We start from the raw sequence: 19,489 nt of genomic DNA, 5'->3' as shown, positions 1-19,489 counted from the left end.
GATTTTTCTGTGTTATTACAGGTGGGAACAGAAAGGCTGAGGGGCTTGACATGTGGTCGGCCCCCAAAAACCCAACATCTTTCCTTTTCTTGTTTTTTTTTAATTTGGTAATCAACTACACTGTTCAAGTTAAAATAATCAACTGAATCATATTTTGTAAATTCCATTTAAAAAAAAATCACAATGTGAACATAAATTCAACATAAATTATTATATTTTTGCATTTTTCTTATTAAATTTTTTTTATTATTATCCCCCACATCATCACAATTCACAGGCAAATCACCAACTTGCAGCAAATGCTAGAACAGTATGAATAAATTCTATAATCTCCTTTGGTCTGGGGGTCAAATGTTTGACACGCCTACTTTAATAACTTTAGAGACAAACTTGGCTGCAACTAACTACGGTACAATATGGCTTCCAGTTGTGGAGAGTTTATTTCAGTTGACTCTGCAACCCCTTCCAGCAAATCAAGAATTCTTGACATATTCACCATACATCATGAGTCACAGCACGAAATGCATCCTGTAAAGTTGCTTTAACTATTTGATTTGCGGACATTTGACAACAGTTTGCACTCATTGGCAAACTAGCAAAATAAAGTCCATATTGTGAAATATTAACGTTGCCTGTGTTGAATTAGATCAAGAAAATTGTCTCTGTTCATGCATGTAACTTTAGTGGGATTCAGACCACATTTTAGGACCGATTAATGCCAAAGTCCAGCATTTAAAAGGACATTACATATTTGATTTTGCAGACGTGTTTTTGTAGGCGTCATCATGAATGTTAATATTGGACTGGATCGCTCTACGAAAATTCAGTGTGATTTACCCGTTGGATCTTGTATTAACTGCAGAAAGAAAGCCTTATGATGAAACAAACAAAGTCATTTTAGGAGACACGTTTTATAGGTTTGGCAACCGAACACCATATTATTTTCAGCTGTATTGAAATTCTCCTCCAATGTGTTTCTTTGCAGTGTTACCTAAAAATAAAGTATAAACAAATAAAACTTGAGGCTTGAGAGTTTGAAAGTTTGATTATTTTCTTCATAAACGTCAAGTTACACTAATCTACGTCGAACATGATTGTATAATATTGACAATAACCACCCAGTGCCAGCAATCAGATTGTGTAAGACACAAACATCCCTAAAAATTATATTATGGATATTTATTGATTCATTCTATGTTACGGAATCAGCAGTGACAGTTTGTAGAGGTTAAGTTGAACAGACTATTCTGCCCCTACTGGGCAATCACGAAATTGCATGTGCAATTTTGAAGTCCTATTATTTCCGATGTAGTTGACAGGTTCACGTCTAATATGGGTCGAAATATTAAAGTAGCTTCATCAGGAATCCAACGAACGAAACACAATCGAATGCTTTATTCACGTCATGTTAAATATGCAGTAGAGTAACATTTCTTTGCCTTATTCAATGGAAAAAAAATGAAAACCAAGCTCAGTAAGTACATGATTAACCACAAAAAGTGCATGCTCAGATATTTATACAGGTACCACAATGGATGCAATAAAAAGGAACCATTGAGCTTTCCAGTGTAGCGGGTCTAAGGCTCAGTGTTAAAACACCGTGCTCATGTGTGAAAGGTGCTACTTTCAAACAATCCTCACATGGTGTGGCTGGAGCCAGATGATCCATTAGAACTCCGTGCCATGAAAGCTCTCGGGAATCCTTCTGCCAGCTCATTCCTTTTCTGCCCAATTCGTCACCTGCTGTCTTTAATTCATGCATGCTGTTTTCTCTTTCTCCCTCTCTGTTCTCCCACTCCCCGCCGCCCCTTTTGAAGTCTTCTGGAGTCCTGCGGTGTCCAAAGGGGTCAGAAAAGGGCAGCTCCTACTGTCCTATCGAAAACAGGCCGTGGGATAAACTCATGCTACCACCTGTCCACGCTGCTCTGCGTCAACACCGCGGGTGTCGCTGTACTCGCGCCTCATCATCTCACCCCCAGCTCCATGTACATTGTTCCCTCCTGGACACACACACACCGAAACGCATGAGTGACTAAGCAAAGGTAGAGCCCGTAAGCCACATGCACACTTACAGACCGGACCCCTACAGTCTGACAACCACCACCCCGAGACAAATCTAGGAGCCCTGCTGGTGAAAACCCACCCTTTTCTTTAAACTTCACACGGCAGAGGACTCCTTCTGGCCTGAGCCCAGTCCGGCAGGGGGTTTTTCAGCCAAGTGAAAGGCCTGGGTCCTGGGGAGAGAGTAAATTGCCTGTCCGGGGTCATGCAGTGAAAGGAAAGAGGCAACCGGGAGTCCTTCAAGATTAAAAAAAAAAATTTGCCTTTCAAATGGCAGTCAAACATCAAGCCACACAGGAGAAGTGTGGCTGCTTTTTCCAGGTTTTCCATTGAATAGAAAATTGTGGAGCTCTTCTCATTCAGACTGAGCTTCGTGTCCTCGTTGACCACTGGGAAAAGCCGCTGGACTCCCAACGTCTACAATGTAGTTGACGATCCAAAATTGGATACAGAGTCCGAGTTTGCCAGCGAAAGGTCTTCAAACTTCTCTATCACTTTCATCACCGACCGGAAGGAAACCTCCCTGCGCCACTGACTTTCACCGCCAGAGCGAGGCCCCCTGTAGGCCGAGTCCCTGCTGAAAAACACATGGGGGGGAGGAGGGAGGCCGCAGCGAAGACGAAGCTTGCCCTGGCCCAAACCCAGAGCTGGGATCACTCCGGCAGCGTGGAAGCGGGTGGGCAGTGTGGCGAGATGCTCCTGGGTCACAGAGTTGTAAAAGCTCAGGGTCCCCCCTCCGATGTTGAGAAACACCCCGACCGTTTTGACCTGCGGAGGGACAGTGCGAAGGCACTCGCACCTTCCATCATAAACCACACAGTCAGACAAGTTGTGCCTCTGAAGCCACCAGCCACCGGAACCATCCAGTGAGCTCACACCTACAAGTGAAGGAAAAGCAAAGTTTCTCATTTGTTATTTGCATTGCAAAGATGAGCACAGATGAAACCCCACCGTAGCATTTGTCCTTACTTTAGGAGGTACTCTTTGTAAGATTATTACAGTAATCAAATTGTTTTTGACTGATATAAATGTAAACAAAACCCACCACTTGCAACTCAGAGCTTACTGTATCCCAAAGGACATGATGTTGTCACACAAGCAAAAACTTTTGAAACATTATCTTGTGTAAAACAATGTAATGGTATTGGTGGCATTACTAACCATTACAAAATGAATACCAGAAGGTAGAAATCTCGGTAGTTATTTTCTTTTTTCGGTGGACGGCAGGAGTAAGTGAAAGTAAAGTCAAGCCTGGACTTTAAAGTCTTCAAAATGAGCTTAGTAGTGTTTTCAAAAAGGTTGCCTTTTCCTCTTACTTATTACTGTCCGTTGCAAGCCAAATGAATAATTGCTTTAAAATAGATGTGTATTGAGGGGCCTAATTGCCGTCAGTGGATTCAGGAGATGACTTGCAATCTGGCGTTAGAAAAACTGATTGTGAAGGTTGTTGTGTTGTGATTGTTGTTCAGTGTAATGACGAAAATGACCAAAGTACCAAAATAAACGACATAGTATAACCTTTAAACACATGTGAGGAGTCTTTTTATCTTGTGCTAAAGTTTGGTCCAGACTCATTTCTCCCAACAGGCACATTTTTGTCAGCATCGTCAGTTTAGCTTCTGCCCCTATAACCGATTTTCAACAGTCTGTAAACAGTCCAACCTCTTGGTGGCACAATGAACTATGAAGTTCTCTGATGACGTCCGTTTACAAGCATGTGTGTATATTCAGTGTGAGTGTGCACTTAAACAAGCGGAGTCTTGCTGACTAATGATGAAGGTTTCTGGAAGCAATAAACAAATGGGCAAGAAACCAATCAAAACAAGGAACTTATTTTACCAATCCTGTAGATGGAGCTGTTACAGACATCCACTTCCCAGTAGTATTGCCCCTGCACAAGCACGACATCGACACAAATGCTTGGCAAGGCATTAAGGTCAGGGCACATTGTCAGGTTGTTTTTGGGTGATAGAGCACATAGAGTCTCTCCAAGGTAAATGACAGTAAGGGAAGAGTTGGAAAGATGGAGGGATGGATGACTGCTTGAAGGGTCCAAAGCAAAGCGGAGACCTAAAACAGACCACATTGAGAACAGAAAAGAGAGGAGGGTTTTGGAAGGTATGCCAGGATCATTCATACATCTCAGTACATCCCTGTAATGCCTTTTTTGGAGGGCTTAAACCCCCCCTTTATAAGATCGCTGACCATAAACAGACTGCTCCATCTCCTCGTCTTGCAGGTCTATCACGCCATCCAATGGTGGGACTGAGGAACTTGCAGCACAGGAGCCTGACTCAGACAGGAATACAGAGATTTCTGTCCTAACCATGGACATCATGTGGTTTGGAATATTTCTCAAAACTTGGAAGGCCATACTCACATTGGTGCGGTGTCTTTTCACATGTGACTCCCTGCATCCAGTTTAGCATTGGGTGTTTGGAAAGAGTAAAATAGAGAAGGAAAGATATCATGACAGAATTTCTAAGTGCAGTTGGCAGAAGAAAGTAATTGAAGGACAATTAACTGTATTTCCTCTTTGTCCACTTTGTTCATGAGCATCCTGTGATAATACATTGAGTTTAATCCTCAGGGTCTCATTCTTCAGTATACAGTATGGCATGTTGTAAATAAGGTAGTTACCAAGAAATAACAACACCACCTCTTCTAATTGTTGGTGTCAAGACTTGGTGAGTTTGTACGATAATTGCCGCTATTCAGAATGGAGCTGTCAGACCTCAAATTCAAAAAATGATTGCAGATAATAATAATATAAGTAAAATGATTAATGAGATGGAACAGTGGTGATACCTGGCTCACCTCTTTGCAATATGACTGTTTGAATGGAAGGTTAAGGGGATCTGTTGTGAGGAGTTTGCATATATTCCCTGTGCCAAAATAGATTTAAAATATAGCAAAAATTTACTTTCTATAGACTGCGAGAGTCCGTCAGAGTATGATATATTTATATTTATTGCCTGTGCGGTATTTATTTTATTTATTTATGAATGACTTTATGGATGTCTTTATGCATAACGTAATCGTGAATGTATGTATAATTTTAGAGACGTTTGTATGTATCTTTGTTGTACTCCATGTATATCCATTTATCCATGTATATCTGGATGGATGGATTTCAGGATCAGTAGATGGTTCGGTATGTGGTGTACGTATGTCACTCAAAAATATTCCCAACCTGTCGCCTGAAAACCTTTAAGAGGGCTTGAAAAATCACTTCTTAGGCACTGTTTTTAGTTATTGTTTCAAAAAAGAATGGTGATGGCAACAAAGAACCCTGTGACTAAGTCATAGTGGTATAATTAAATTTATATCTGGATGTCTCACCTGCACGTATTGATCTCCTGGTGGTAATCTCCCCTCCATAGCTGCCCGCCTGCAGATGTGCTCGGACCTCAGTGTGGGATGTTTTGGAAGACAAGAGGTGGCGGACGACTGCTTCTGGCACGGCAGCTCCACAGACTGCCGACAGCAGGGGCAGTGCACGGCGCAGGGAAGCCGTGGAAAACCATGGCGGAAAGGCCAGCACGATCTGGCCTCCTCTCCGGCTGACACGCAGCGAGCACACATCGGATGAGAGCACGGCAAGATCAGGGCAATGTTATAACCTCGGTTGCAAGCAGGACAGTGGAGGAACTGCCGCAAGCAGTCTTTCTCCTCCTCTTCTTCCCTTCGAGCAATTCCCCACATCCTTGAAATGTATTTAGAAGGGCCTTTACACAGTCTGGATATACATTACATAACACATTTGGCTTTAAAGTTAAGAAGACGTTTAAGAATCAATATTTCTCTTGCTAACCCCAAAACCTGAGTCTCAGCAATTAGTCTCCACAGAAGCAGCATCAACCGTCCATTCTGACAGGAAGGCGACATATTATTGAAGGTGTCCTTTGGCCAGAAAATCGTAAAGACGCTCCACCGGGTAGAGAGGGACCCCGCTATGGCGAAAACTGAACCCAGCCTTAGACCACAGGGAATAAAGCTGTTCAAGAGATATCAAGAAATCCTGTTGTGCCATCCTTTCTGCCTTCGTGCTGACTGTGGTGGGTGCGTTGAGCAGAGGGGCTTTGCAGATAAAAGACAGCCGGAGAGTGGTGGATGTGAAGAGGGGGGCTTGTGAAAGGTACTTGTGACTGAGGTTGCCATGGTTATGGCTCCTCCTGCACAGACGCACAGCCAAGAGACAATGCTTGGAAAAGGACCCTTGCACACGCTTATAAATGTATGTAAATGCTGACAAAGAGCTTGTTAATGCCAGGCACACGAGCCACGCCACTTTGAAAAAACTCCTTTAGCACTGGGGAACAAAAAGTAGTGCAAACACACTCCCAAACAACACACCTGTACTCTGACTATTCTGCTTCTTCCTTCATCTGTGGAGATATTACCACAAAAAATCTTTGTACCCTCAAAAGTAATGGGGAATTGAGTAAGTTGGTCGATGGGCTGCTCTCATGTGGTACAGATACGTAAACAAAAGAAGTAGTACAAACACAATTTCAGAAAATGTAGGTTTTATCACTCAGTCCATTTGGAAAGTACTCTCCATGGAATGACCGAAAGCCAAACCAGAAGGCAAAATGACGGTATATTTATCCTGACAGCACCATTTATCATGTAACTGATATCAGGTCAGTGACAAATAACCACATAAAATATTCATGTCTTGACCAAACAGAGTAATTTAACATTCAGTCTGCTGGAAAAAGAAACTGCACCACACTTTAAATGACTGGTTAATCTTTTATTTTTTCAGCAATCTCTCTGGAAAGCTCTTCCAGTAACTGTTGATCGGAGCTTAGGAGGAAACTTGGACCTATGAACAGCTCTCTGAACTCATTCCACACCTTCTCTGTTGAATTTAAGTCCAAGACTGGAACCGGGCTTTAAGTAGATTTGCAGACATTTTCCTGTTGCATCAGTAAACTTAAACTAAGTCACAGCTTGTGGACAGTCCCTGACATTATCCTGCAGGATACACTGATGAACTTGGCCATTGCTTTCTCTTCAGTATGTAAAGTGTCGAGACCCTGAGGCGACAGCGCAGCAACAGCTCATGATGGTCCCTCCATCATGCCTCACTGTGGGAAGTTGGCATGCAGGACACTTCCTTCAGCAGACTGGGTTTCTAGCAAAGGCTCTTTTTTCCTGTTTGAAGTTTCGGGAATGCTAAATTCATAAATGATGCTCCATATAAATAAAGTTGAATTGAATTAAAAGCAGCCACTGTGGAGTCCTGAGGCGGCTGGGTCGGGAGCTCCACAGACGTGCTGCAAAAGGCTCGATGTCCCAGTTTGGCTCTGGGGAGTTGGAGGAGGTGTTGATTTCTGTTGCGGTTTGGGGTTTGCAGTGTGAGGAGTTATTTGAGGTAAGGTGGGATGTTTCCCTAGAGGCATTAATGCGTAGCAGCACTGTTCTGAATCAGCTAGAACATCTGCTGGTTACCCCAATGGGGAGGGCGATGCCGTAGTCCAGCCTGGAGGAGATGAAGGATGAATCTCCACAAAAGGAGATGGTGGTTATGGTAGGATGATTATACCTGGTGAGGGGTGCCAATAAGTATGGCTTCGGATTTAGTGCAGTTAAGCTGAAATTATGACTCATCCACATCTTTATCTGGAGATAGTCATTGTTTTGACTTTGCCGTATAAACTCGAAAAATGTCTTGAACCAAGAAGGCGTGAGCACTTGGAACGTTGTTGTTTAAACCGGATCTAATTGTAATGCTAGTTTGCTCGCTTTCATGGCAGCATCACCGATAGCTCAGCTCAGGCCTCAGTGTTGTGCCGTGTCTGCTACTCTAAAGAAATTTGTCTAAAAAAAAATCTGTGTATTCTTTGAAAGTTTTACCTTTTGCTTGGTCGTTCCCTGGGCTGGATTGGAGCCTCCTGCCAGCCGGTTATGGCCAACGGGCCAAAAGAGTCACTTACTTTATTTAACTTCTCAGAGAGCAAACATGTAACGACATGAAATATTACAACTGTTTGGGTGATATCAGGTGAAACACGGTGTGTTGTGTATAACTGAGTAATTCTCCCATAAAAACTTTGGCAGTTTGAATACTCTTTCAGTCGGCTGTACTTTGAGATGGTAGAAAACTGTTAAGAGCACAGAAGAAGTGACAGAACTGCCGTTATGAATGCCATGTATACATTTGTTGTCATGTGCATAAGCAGCAATTAAAGATGACAAATGTGTGGGAAAACTCACCGACGTAGTGTGCACAAACGAGCACAGACACACACTTTAAGAGCGTAAATCCTCTCAGGCATGAGCTTGGCGACACTTCATGGGAATTCAAGTGAACCGTAACTGTGTGATTGCAGCATTAGACAATGAAATACTATGATGTTTTTGAAAAATCTGTCAACACAGTTTTTTTCCTCCTTTGATTGTTCAACACTCACACAGCCATAGAGAGCACGAATCAAGGTGAAACCAAAGCTGTTTTGACGGTTTTCTTTTAATTCATGTTGTTAGTTCATAATGAGATGTGGGTGTGTAGAGCAAAGTATTTATCTGACCACAATGGCGGTGGGAACCAAACAGGTCAAATGTTGTGTTTCCTGTGGTTTTTATATTTATATTTTAAAATCAAATTAGAAGGCACACAAATCACAGAAAGACAAAGCTAATTCCAAAGGAATACCGTGGTGTCAGCGACTATACAGACGTGCAAAAAATTTTTGCTCAGACACAAAATGTGTGATAAACATTCACTAGTGATTACCTGGGACATTCGTACGGACAGACGATGAAGTGTGCGCAGTAGCAAAGCTTTGGAAAAGTTGCCGTTTTCCCCACTTCCACGGAGATGGAGTCGTTTTCAAAAAATTCCAACTTGAGAGTTGTTTTCAGAAAGTTACTATTTCAGCGGCTCTGAGCGACGTTGTCGCGTAACCGGGCATACAAACGCTGGAATACTCAAAAGAAAAGTAATAGTCTGTTCTAGATCCTGAAAAGTTTTTATTTTTGTCTGTATTTATTTGTTTGTTTGTTTGTAATTTTCTGGGAACTAAGCCCTGATGAACCCTTTCTCCAAATACAGGACAGATCTGATCAGCACAATTCCCCCTTTATTCCACTACCTGGTTAACTGAGCCTGCCTTTACATGGTGCCTCTCCTTTTCTTATTTGCATTGACAGTCATGAGTCAAACATTAACTTTTGGACTAAATCAAACACACGCCTGCTTACTCTGAAAGCTTGCAGCTCGACCGCACGTCACGCCTGACTCACCAGTTTATCAAACAACCCAAAGAGAAAGCAGCTGAATGGCGTCTCCGCCAGAGCTTGTGCGTGTGTGTGATTTGGGACTTCACTCAAAGCTTTGATGGTTGGAATCAAGCGGCTCTGATTGGACACCGTACGATTTGAGAGTGCCAAAACTCTGCTCTTGTTCCCGGGAAATCGAATAGGAGAACGATGAAGGTTGAGAAACCAGAGCCGAGGGAAAACATGCATCCAGGAAAGGGTTATGGCTTATAGCAGTAAGTTAACTGTCTCTTACTCTTATTTGCGGGGAGGCAGATCGGGTGTCACCGTGATGAATGCATACTTGTGTCGGTGCATAAACATGAAACATGTTCCACCTCATAATTCGAGACCAAAGTCATAAAAGCATAAAATAACTTTGCACAAATGTATAGTCTCCTTATCAGGTCTACTGCTTTAGGAGGAGTCCTCAGTCTGACAGGCTATACAATATTCTTCATGTCATCAAAAACAAAGCACTCTTTGCCTTTTTCTGATTTTTTTTTTAAAGTTCAACACTCAGATTTAGAAATACACAACTTGTCAGGGCCTGCCTTGAGCATTTGTTGGATGAAAGACAATGCAATTTAAGAAGAAGAAATAAAATATTGAGTCCTAAACAGGTAAAATTCTTCATCCTGCTGAGTAACAGTCCTTACTGACACGCCTGCAGCTGGTTCAGAACGCTGCAGCGCGCCTTTTGACTGGCTCACGAAAGCATGATCACGTTTCACCCATTCTCTCTTCTCTGCACTGGCTCCCAGTACAATTTAGAATTGATTTTAATATTCTGTTATTTGTTTTTAAATGTCTTAATGACCTTGCCCCTCGTTACCTGTCCGACCTGCTCGTGTCGTACTCCCCAGCACGTTCACTCAGGTAAGCTGATCAAGCGTTGCTTTCGGTCCCCCAGACGCATCGCAAACTAAGAGGAGACCGAGCGTTTTCTGTGGTTGGTCCCAAACTGTGGAATGAGCTTCCTTTGTTCATTAGACAGGCTGACTCCCTTCATGTTTTTAAATCACATCTCAAAACACGCATGTTCTCCTTGGCTTTTAACCAGTGTTGAAGTTGACTTTTACTGCTATAAGTGTATTCTGTGCTGCCACTGTATTGTTGTATTTATAATTGTATTTTTATATTGTTGTACAGCACTTTGGTCAACTGAGTTGTTTTTAATAGTGCTTTATAAATAAATTGGATTGGATTGGATTGGAGCTATGTCATCAGTGTTGCTGTTGATGCACCTCCAGGACTCCTGCTGCTGCTGATGGGAGTGATTTCCACCCTAATGCCCAACGTCCAAGCAAGATCCATTGACTTTTGGTGCAAGAATGACACAAGGACAAATATGATGAAACTGATTAAGGACAAGGTGAGACCATGAAACTAATCAAGTGACTTCAGTCGTGAGAAGAGAAAAAGTTATTTTCTTTCAAGAGCTATCATCTCTTAGAGAAAGTTTTTCTTAGAAAGGTCCATGCCTTCAGATCTGTTGAAACGGAGTTATATTCTCTTTGATGACTGAATAGTGACACTTTTCCGTGTATGACACACTTTATTTGATTTCCTCAGGCTGACTGCATGGCCTCAGAAGCCTTTTCCTCTCCTGTTCAGCTGCCCCGTGTTGGGATACAGGCCACAGATTGGGCAAATAAAACTGTGAGTACAACCGGACGTCCACAGTAGAAGGTACACGGGCATTGTGTTTGTCAGGAAGTGAGAAGTTGCGGAGTTTAGTTTGGCTTCATCTCTTGTTGATTCACTTTTCCAATGCCTACAACTTTGTGTCTGAGCAGCAGGGCTTTTCCAATGCCATTGACAGAGGAGTTTGATTTGGATTATTCATATAGTACTTGTCAAACCGGTACAAAGCTTCATTCACAGCATCAGGGCAAGTATTTAAGAAACACATTAAGTGGCTATGGCTTGTTTAAAAAAAAAAAAAAAAAAAAAGATTTTGGCAAAGTTTTGCTCAACACTTAGACTGGAATACCTTCCCGGAATGTTGCATCACATCTGGCTTCATCAACTGCCAAAGCTCTTCTGCAACATGACGACTCTGTTGTTCTGACTGATGCAGTGCCCATAAAAAGTATTGCATGTTTTACTGCTTTTATAAACAGAACAATTCATTGCTTTAATTAGAATTTTTGCCATAACAACAATAAAAAAGGAAATTATTGTGAAAGGGGAAGCAGATTTCTACAAACATTTTAGTTTTAGTTTAGTTTATTTATTGTATTCAATGTAAAAAAAAAACAACTAAAAACTAACAATTCAATACATCACAATGCAGGACAAAAGTTTACAATACAGAATGTGTCAGTGATGTAATTGTGAAACATCACTGTATGGAGAGAGAGGAAGGAAAGAAGGTCAGTGTCGGTCTCCCTGCAATCTAAACCGAAAGCAGATTCTAGAAAATGGCGCAGGCTGGCTTGAATGAGCCCTGACTGTACATTTTATCAAATACAAAAGACTTCAGCTTAACCTTAACTAACTGTGCCAGCCTCCTTAACTGGAACTGGGAGCTGGTTCCACATGAAAGTAGCCTGAAACGTACTTTTAAAAAAACCTAGGAACCTCCTGCAGGTCGGCACTGTTTGAGCACAAAGTGATGTTCTGGGGTGATATGGGACGAACAGCTCTTAAGGATAGAATGGAGCCTGGTTGTTAAGATATTTATCACTTAAAAGAAGGAAATCAAATATTATTTTAGAGTTAACAGGAAACAAATGACAAGAAGCAATTATTGACCATTATATATGGAATTTAGGGAGTTTATTTATAAATCACATTGTAAAATTGTTTATTGTGTTTGCTTCCTAAGCTCCATCAGAAACGTCTGGAGGTACTGGGGGACCTGCAAGAGTTTAAAAGCGGAGTTCAAGATATAGGAACACAAGTCACGAGCCAATGCCATACTTCTATCTTAAAGAAACTGGAGCGCAGCATCGTCAATCACTGGACTATTGTCAACAGCCTTCATATACAGGTAAAAACTTCAAATAATGTCTGGTATCATGAGCAGGTAGCACAGTGTATAAGTTTGTGTAACTTTTGCGTGGCAGTGGTGGTTGTACCTCTGTACCTTCCAGTCTGCCCCCTCAGTATGGCAGCTGGCCAACGTTGTTTGAGATCATGAACCTCAGTCACTATATAGTGAACTAAATTGAGGGACATTTATATTTATGTCACCTGATCACATATTTTGTTGGTTGTTTATAATATTTCTAAGACCTAAAATGATAAATATCATACTTTCAGGGCAGTCAAAATAAATTCTGTGTTATTTGATTTTTAGATCAATTCTTTCTCAGGTGTTTTAGGAGTCAGATATAATGGTGTGTTTTATCTGAGTTCGACTGCAGACTATTACAGCTCATCCAGGCTTTTATGTCTTAAAGACAAGTTGATCAGTATCACCTTGTTTCATTGATAAAGTGACTTGTGTATCATCTGCATAACAATGGAAGTTAATGGAATGTTCTCTGAAAATATTCCCGACAGGAAGTACTGTATAATGTGAAAAATATAGGTCTGATGACAGAACCCTGTGGAACTCCAAAATAAAGAGAAGGTTCTTCCACAACTAAAAACTATAACGAACCATCTAGTAGTGCTTGCACCATTGGTAAGAATACAAGAAATAAGGGTAATATGACTTTTCTATGTTTTTGCACTACGTACAATTTTTCAAAAGAAAAGAAGTACCGGTATGTGTCAGATGAAGATTAGAGCATGATAAATTAAACAGTTAAGGTGTCAATAAGTTCCTGCTATGAAATGTCATACCCTGTCAAACCATCATAGTTGGGTTCGATGTAAAAAAAAAATATTTCAACCTCCAGTCGTAATCACAGGGATTGGATATTTGCCAGTTCATTGGGTGTGTAAGCTGTTGTGCACATGTATGCATGTATAGGCCCATTAAAACTTGGCTTGTACCATGAAAAAATGTACTATTTATTGCCTGTCACACAGCCAAAACTGCACAAACACGTGTACTGCACAGCCTCACACTCTCTCTTTTTTGTGTCCTGCTTGACACTCAGCCGGCTCCTTTAAGATGTTGTCACTTTATGTTTGGAACTTCACTACAATGCATCATGTTACCTTGAAAAAAAAAATTTGAGTACGCTTTTACTTCCTCTCGAGAAGTAAAAAGGATAAGCCATGAGGATAAGCATACAGGATGTTACAGCTCCATCTGCACGTTTTTCACTGCTTTCGTTCATTTACTGTCGTTAGCACAAAACCATTCTTCAATTAAGCAGAAGGAACAAAAATGAGAAGCAGAATTACAAATTCAACTTTTTGAAAATGTGAAATTTGCTCACTTTTTTCACTTTTTGGTGCTTTTCTTGTAGTCTGTTCTAGTAGTTATTTGCATTAACAAGGGAACCATATTTCACGAGGCAGAAATTAGTCTTGCAATCACTATTATTTCAAATTTTTCAGTGCATTTCTTTTTTTTAATCAATTAAGGACAAACTAACTCAAAATCCCCTTTGGACATAATGGAATGCAGTTTTTGAGGACAATGTTTAAACAGTCATACCCATCAAATGTCAAAAATAAACAGCTGAACCAACATACCTGACCAGCCCTGCTTCATTTGACAGGACGACAACACCACAGTGCCGCCTCCTGAAGTGCAGAACTGCTCCAGCCCAACCGACCTGACCCAAGTGCTGACAGAGTACCGACGCTTCCTCAGAGGAAAGCTGGATCGCTTCGCTGTTGACGTCCAACGCAGCATCTGCTGAGAAACACAGGACTTGAAATGACAAAAGACTTGGTGTCTATTTTATCGAATGGACATTTCGGAGGCTGGGATGCCAGATCGGACGAATGATGGGGACGAAGAGGATTACAATGCCTGAAATGGACATTTCGGAGGCTGGGATGCCAGATCGGACACGGAGAATGATGGGGACAAAGAGGATTACAATGCCTGAAAGAAAAGATGAAGAAACGAGTGTGGAGAGGTGGTGGAGACATTCCTGGGTGAAGGAATCAGCAGAGGGGTGAAGCACCACTTTGGTCGGCTTTTCAGCTACGAGTATTTGGTCCTAAATGGATTCATTGGACAATTTGGACCATGATGCCACACTCCCGTTAGTACCTCAGCCGGGTCCTCAGTGTCGTCATCCGTCATCAGGATCAAGTGTGTTAGGAAACGTCAAACTGGACTAGAGAGTTGGACTGATCGAGAGACATTTTGGCGAGAAGAAAGACGCATGAACTTGAATCATTCAAATAGACCTTCCCAGGAGCAGGACCGTGGGGGAAATGTCTTGTGTTCTTCAAGAACTGAAAGCTTCTCTGTTCTCACAGCATCAGTGAAACGTTCACCAAGACTGTAGATCATCAGGGGTCTGCAACCTGCGGCTCTGGCGCCACATTTTGGAAGTGGCTCCTTGAGGCTTTCACTGAATTAGACCTAAACAAACATTGTTCTCTTATTTTTACTTTATTTACACACCGCAGTCATTTTCAAAATGACTGTAATTTGTAAAATGAAAAAAAAATAAACCAAGCAAAATTGATGAGAAAAGAGATAAAAATGGTTAAAAGAAGTAAAAATGTCCTTCCTTCATGTGGCCATAAGACTAGAACTGATCCCTGTAAATAGTGTTGACTGTGTTTTGTTTAATTTCACCCTTTCTGTGACTTATACTAGTCACTATTAAGCCTTGTACATATCAACATTTAAAATGACTTATTTAATTTTTATCCTTTGATATTCAACTTCCTTTCTATTTATTTTGTGTGTAACAATGGTTAAAGAAATAGTCCTCTGAGATTAATAAAGTATTAAGTCAATTCTAAAATGTCAGAATTGTCTGAAAATGCTGTAAAAGAAGAATAAAAACACTAAAATCATCATGTACAGAAATAGCTGAAAACATAATGTAAGTGTTTACCATGATAAATTCTAACTGAAACTTCATAAAATCAACATAAGACACAGTGTTTGTAAATATTTCCATACTAATATATACATGAAACTTAAGAAGCGGTGTCAGCCTAATTTTAGAGGTTAATTGTGTTTTGCATCTCCAGGTAAATTGGATTTGGTAGAAAATCACACAAATGGCGGTTTCGATCATAAAGGTTGCGGATCCCTGCTTCAGATCTAATTTCAGTCATTCTGCTGTGAAACGCCCGCTAATGCTGCACCTCTGTGCCTGTAGAGAAGCCGTCAAGCAAACATGGATGCTGTGGTTTCGAAGCTCCAAACTGACTAAACCAGTTGGGAGATAGTTTTTTTCTAAGAGGGACTTGCACATGCTACAATTACTTAATCGATACGTCGTTTTGCATTTAAACAGCAACGGCAGAAATTCTGAAACGGATGTATTTATAGCAAGCAAGGCCACAAAGTGGTGCTGTTGGTTGTTTTTATAATGAGAACAAACGTATACGTGTGCAGAAAGCAATGTGCTGTAACTGTTCACACGATCGCGAGTAACCCGCAGACGAGATGTTGAATTGATCGATATAAAACTACCAATGTTGACTATAAAAGTGGAATAAGGATAAGGCTTTAGGGCTCCGTTTACACAACAATGTTTTCAAGTGAAAATGCTAAAACTCTCATGGTATATTGGGTGTCCGCTTATTCTACAGCTGGACTCCAGACCACTGAAAATCCAGAATCCAACTTTGTTCCCTGTCATATGAATGTCCGTGTACTCCCATTGGTAATGTTTATAGCGTATTGTTCTCTGCCCGCGTGTGTGTGTGGTTTCATTACACACACACACACACACACACAAAAAAAACCCAAAAAAGCCCAGCATGCAGTAGCGGCCCTACGGGAGAACCACATAGTTTTTAGCACTTCTGCCATTTATATGTAAACGGACATTGTTTTCAGAACGTTGCTGCACAAAAACGATGGGTTTTCACTTGAATCGTTGTCGTGGAAACGGGACCTCAAGCCGCATGTTTTCACCACGCGAACCTGCTCAAAAAGCACGAGTTTGCATTTCTGCAGAAACATGCTAATGGGTCAGCAAATGTTCTCTTTCACTCACTTATATTTTTAGATTATGTAAATTCAAGGACAATGTAGAGTTTTTTCATTGAGGGTTCCGGTGCACGGTGCCGGTGCACGGTGGTTGCGCGAAGCTCTGTTTGTAGCGTTTGCTATCTTGGATTACCTTGGATTATAAGAAACTTGATTACGGATTTGGTTACGGTAAAAGGAACAAGGACATTTGCAGTAAAAGGAATATGGACAATTGCAAGTATTGACAAAGAACATCTGGAAGAGTGCGTTGTGAGAAGCTAACTAGCTAGCTTGACAACAGCTAGTCGGCTGTCTCGCTAGACCAGCATCAACAACAGCTAGCCATCCTGATGCCTATACCACCAAGAACTCGAGCTATGGAGGAGATGGAGGATATTAAAAAAGCGCTTGACTTTCTCTCGAAGGACGTAGGTGATATAAAGGATAAACAGGACAAGATTCTGAAACTTGTGGAGGAAGTGTCGAAGCTACGTATGCATGTTGAGGAAAAAGACAAAAGGATATCAACGTTGGAAAAAAAAGTGGAGGATCTAGAACAATATTCAAGATTGAATGATGTCGTCGTGACTGGACTGAAAATCAAACCCCGCTCTTATGCGCACGCTGCGGTGGCTGGCGGCGGGGGAGAGCCAAGCGAGCTGGAGGTGAACTCTGCAGAAAAGCAGGTTGTGGATTTTCTTGGGTCCAAGAACATACATGTGGACACGAATATGATTGAGGCATGTCATCCTCTCCCCACAAGGGTCAACATTCAGCCTGCTGTGATTCTGAGGTTTGCTAAAAATACAAAGTCGCATTGATGAAGCAAGGGAAAAAACTGAAAGGTACTAACGTATTCTGAATGATCACTTGACTAAAAGAAATGCGGACATTGCCAAAAAAGCCAGATTCTTGAGGAAACAAAACAAAATACAGAACACTTGGGTTATGAATTGTAAAATATACATTAAACTTAATGGATCACCTGAAAACGCTAAAGTATTGGTCATAAGAGACATTGAAGAACTGAATAAGTATGAATGAATTCATTAGTGGGTCAATGACATAATAATGAAGAGATACTCATGCAATGACATCCAATCATACTTCATATACCTCTGATAGCAGTGACCTAGGATTACAGCAAATAATCTTGGACTATGAGCTCTTTGAGCTGAAAACTTCAGAGTACACCGAACATAATGCATTAGATTTGGAAGATCAGTTAGACCCAGATAACCTGTTCTTAACATCTAACGCAATTAATTGCAAATACTACACTGAGAATGAATTTAACAACTCTGTTAAAATGGAAGGGAAATTCTCAATTATTCATTTCAATAGTAGAAGCATGTACGCGAATTTTGACGCAATCAAAGAATACGTACAACAGTTTGAGCATCCATTTAGTATCATTGCAATATCAGAAACATGGTTTAATGAGGATAAAGGCATTGTTTTTGAGTTAAATAATTATACGTGAAACTATGTAAACAGAACCAATAAAGGGGGAGGAGGAGTTGCTATATACGTCCTCAAGGAATTTAAATTCAAAATATTAGAAAATATGACAGCATCAATAAACAACTTACTTGATTGCTTATCAATAGAAATTATCTATGAAAAAAAGAAAAATATAATAGTTAGTTGTCTATACAGGTCACCAGGCTCATCCGTGGAAATATTTACAAACTGGGCAGAAAAAACATTCTCAGAATTAAGTAACAAAGTATTATTTATCTGTGGGGATTATAACATTGATTTGATCAATCCAAATAAACATAAGACTACTGATGAGTATATTAATAGGATGTACAGTTTGAGTTTATACCCGACTGTCACAAGACCTAGCAGAATAACAAAGCACAGTGCTACCCTCATTGACAACATCTTCACTAACAATATGCAGTTCACAAATGTCAGCGGCCTAATGGTTTGTGATATAACGGATCATCTGCCTGTATTTACTGTGTATGATGATAAAGGGTTAGATCAAAAATCACCTCAAAAATATTTTTATAAACGCGCAAAAACTGAGGACTCAATTTATTCACTTTATAGTGACTTAATAAAACAAGATTGGAAAGAGGTATATAACAAGAATGATGTAGATAGTGCTTATGATACTTTCATGGAAATCTTTAGTGTAGTATACAATAAAAACTGTCCAATTCGGCAATTTAGTAAAAACAGCAAAATAATAAAATGTCCGTGGTTAACCAAGGGTTTACAAAATGCATGTAAGAAGAAAAATACTCTCTATAGACAGTTTATTAGACTAAAAACAGATGACTCTGAAAGCAGATATAAAACATATAAAAATAAACTGACCGATATATTAAGAAATACTAAGAAACTATATTATACCAATCTATTATATAAAAACAAGAACAACATGAAAGGGGTATGGGGAATACTAAACACTATAATCAAAGGTAATGCAAACAATAATTCATATCCAAACTATTTCACTGATGGGAACAATGACAATCATAATATGAATGATATTGTGGAACGTTTTAATAGATTTTTTGTAAATGTTGGACCGGATCTGGCAGCAGAGATTCCGGAGTGTAGTAGCAACGAAATGGAGTCATTGATTGACATTAATTCAAAAACGATGTTTTTGACTGGAGTAACTGAAGCAGAAATAATAGATGTTGTTAACGGGTGTAAGAATAAATCGTCTACAGATTGTTTTGATATAGATATGACACTAGTTAAACAACTTATATATGGTATCGTGAAACCATTAACTTACATGTGCAACTTATCGTTTCAAACAGGAACATTTCCAAATAAAATGAAAATTGCAAAAGTTATACCAATACATAAAAATGGGAACAAACACATCTTCACTAACTACAGACCTGTCTCTCTGCTCCCCCAGTTTTCTAAAATCTTAGAGAAACTTTATAATAGTAGAATGGACAATTTCATAGATAAGCATGAACTAATTAATGAAGGTCAGTATGGGTTTCGAGCAGCAAGGTCAACTTCAATGGCAATCATCGAGGCAATAAAAGAGATTACCAATAGCTTAGAGGGAAAGAAACATGCAGCTGGAGTATTTATTGACTTGAAAAAAGCATTTGATACACTTAATCATTCTATATTATTAAGAAAATTTGACAG

The 19,489-nt window shown here is 40.3% G+C and overlaps 2 protein-coding genes across 2 annotated transcripts; one reads left to right on the top strand and one right to left on the bottom strand.

Moving 5' to 3' along the window:
* Positions 1-1,381: 1,381 nt before the first annotated feature.
* Positions 1,382-6,169, bottom strand: LOC308107014 (fibronectin type III and SPRY domain-containing protein 2). The gene is made up of 5 exons (XM_080459101.1): positions 5,404-6,169; positions 4,442-4,472; positions 4,267-4,350; positions 3,901-4,131; positions 1,382-2,939 (listed from the first exon to the last, which is right to left on the bottom strand). The coding sequence occupies exons 1-5, from the start codon at positions 5,764-5,766 to the stop codon at positions 2,479-2,481; spliced, it is 1,170 nt and encodes a 389-aa protein (XP_080315227.1). The 5' UTR covers positions 5,767-6,169; the 3' UTR covers positions 1,382-2,478.
* Positions 6,170-9,313: 3,144 nt separating this feature from the next.
* On the top strand, positions 9,314-15,308 carry thpo (thrombopoietin). Its single transcript, XM_080459102.1, has 5 exons — positions 9,314-9,566; positions 10,584-10,705; positions 10,906-10,992; positions 12,164-12,328; positions 13,959-15,308. The coding sequence occupies exons 1-5, from the start codon at positions 9,554-9,556 to the stop codon at positions 14,100-14,102; spliced, it is 531 nt and encodes a 176-aa protein (XP_080315228.1). The 5' UTR covers positions 9,314-9,553; the 3' UTR covers positions 14,103-15,308.
* Positions 15,309-19,489: the final 4,181 nt, after the last annotated feature.

Source organism: Lipophrys pholis (assembly GCF_963383615.2).
Source record: "Lipophrys pholis genome assembly, chromosome: 3".
Taxonomy (NCBI): domain Eukaryota; kingdom Metazoa; phylum Chordata; class Actinopteri; order Blenniiformes; family Blenniidae; genus Lipophrys; species Lipophrys pholis.
This window is presented reverse-complemented; position numbering and strand designations above follow the sequence as displayed.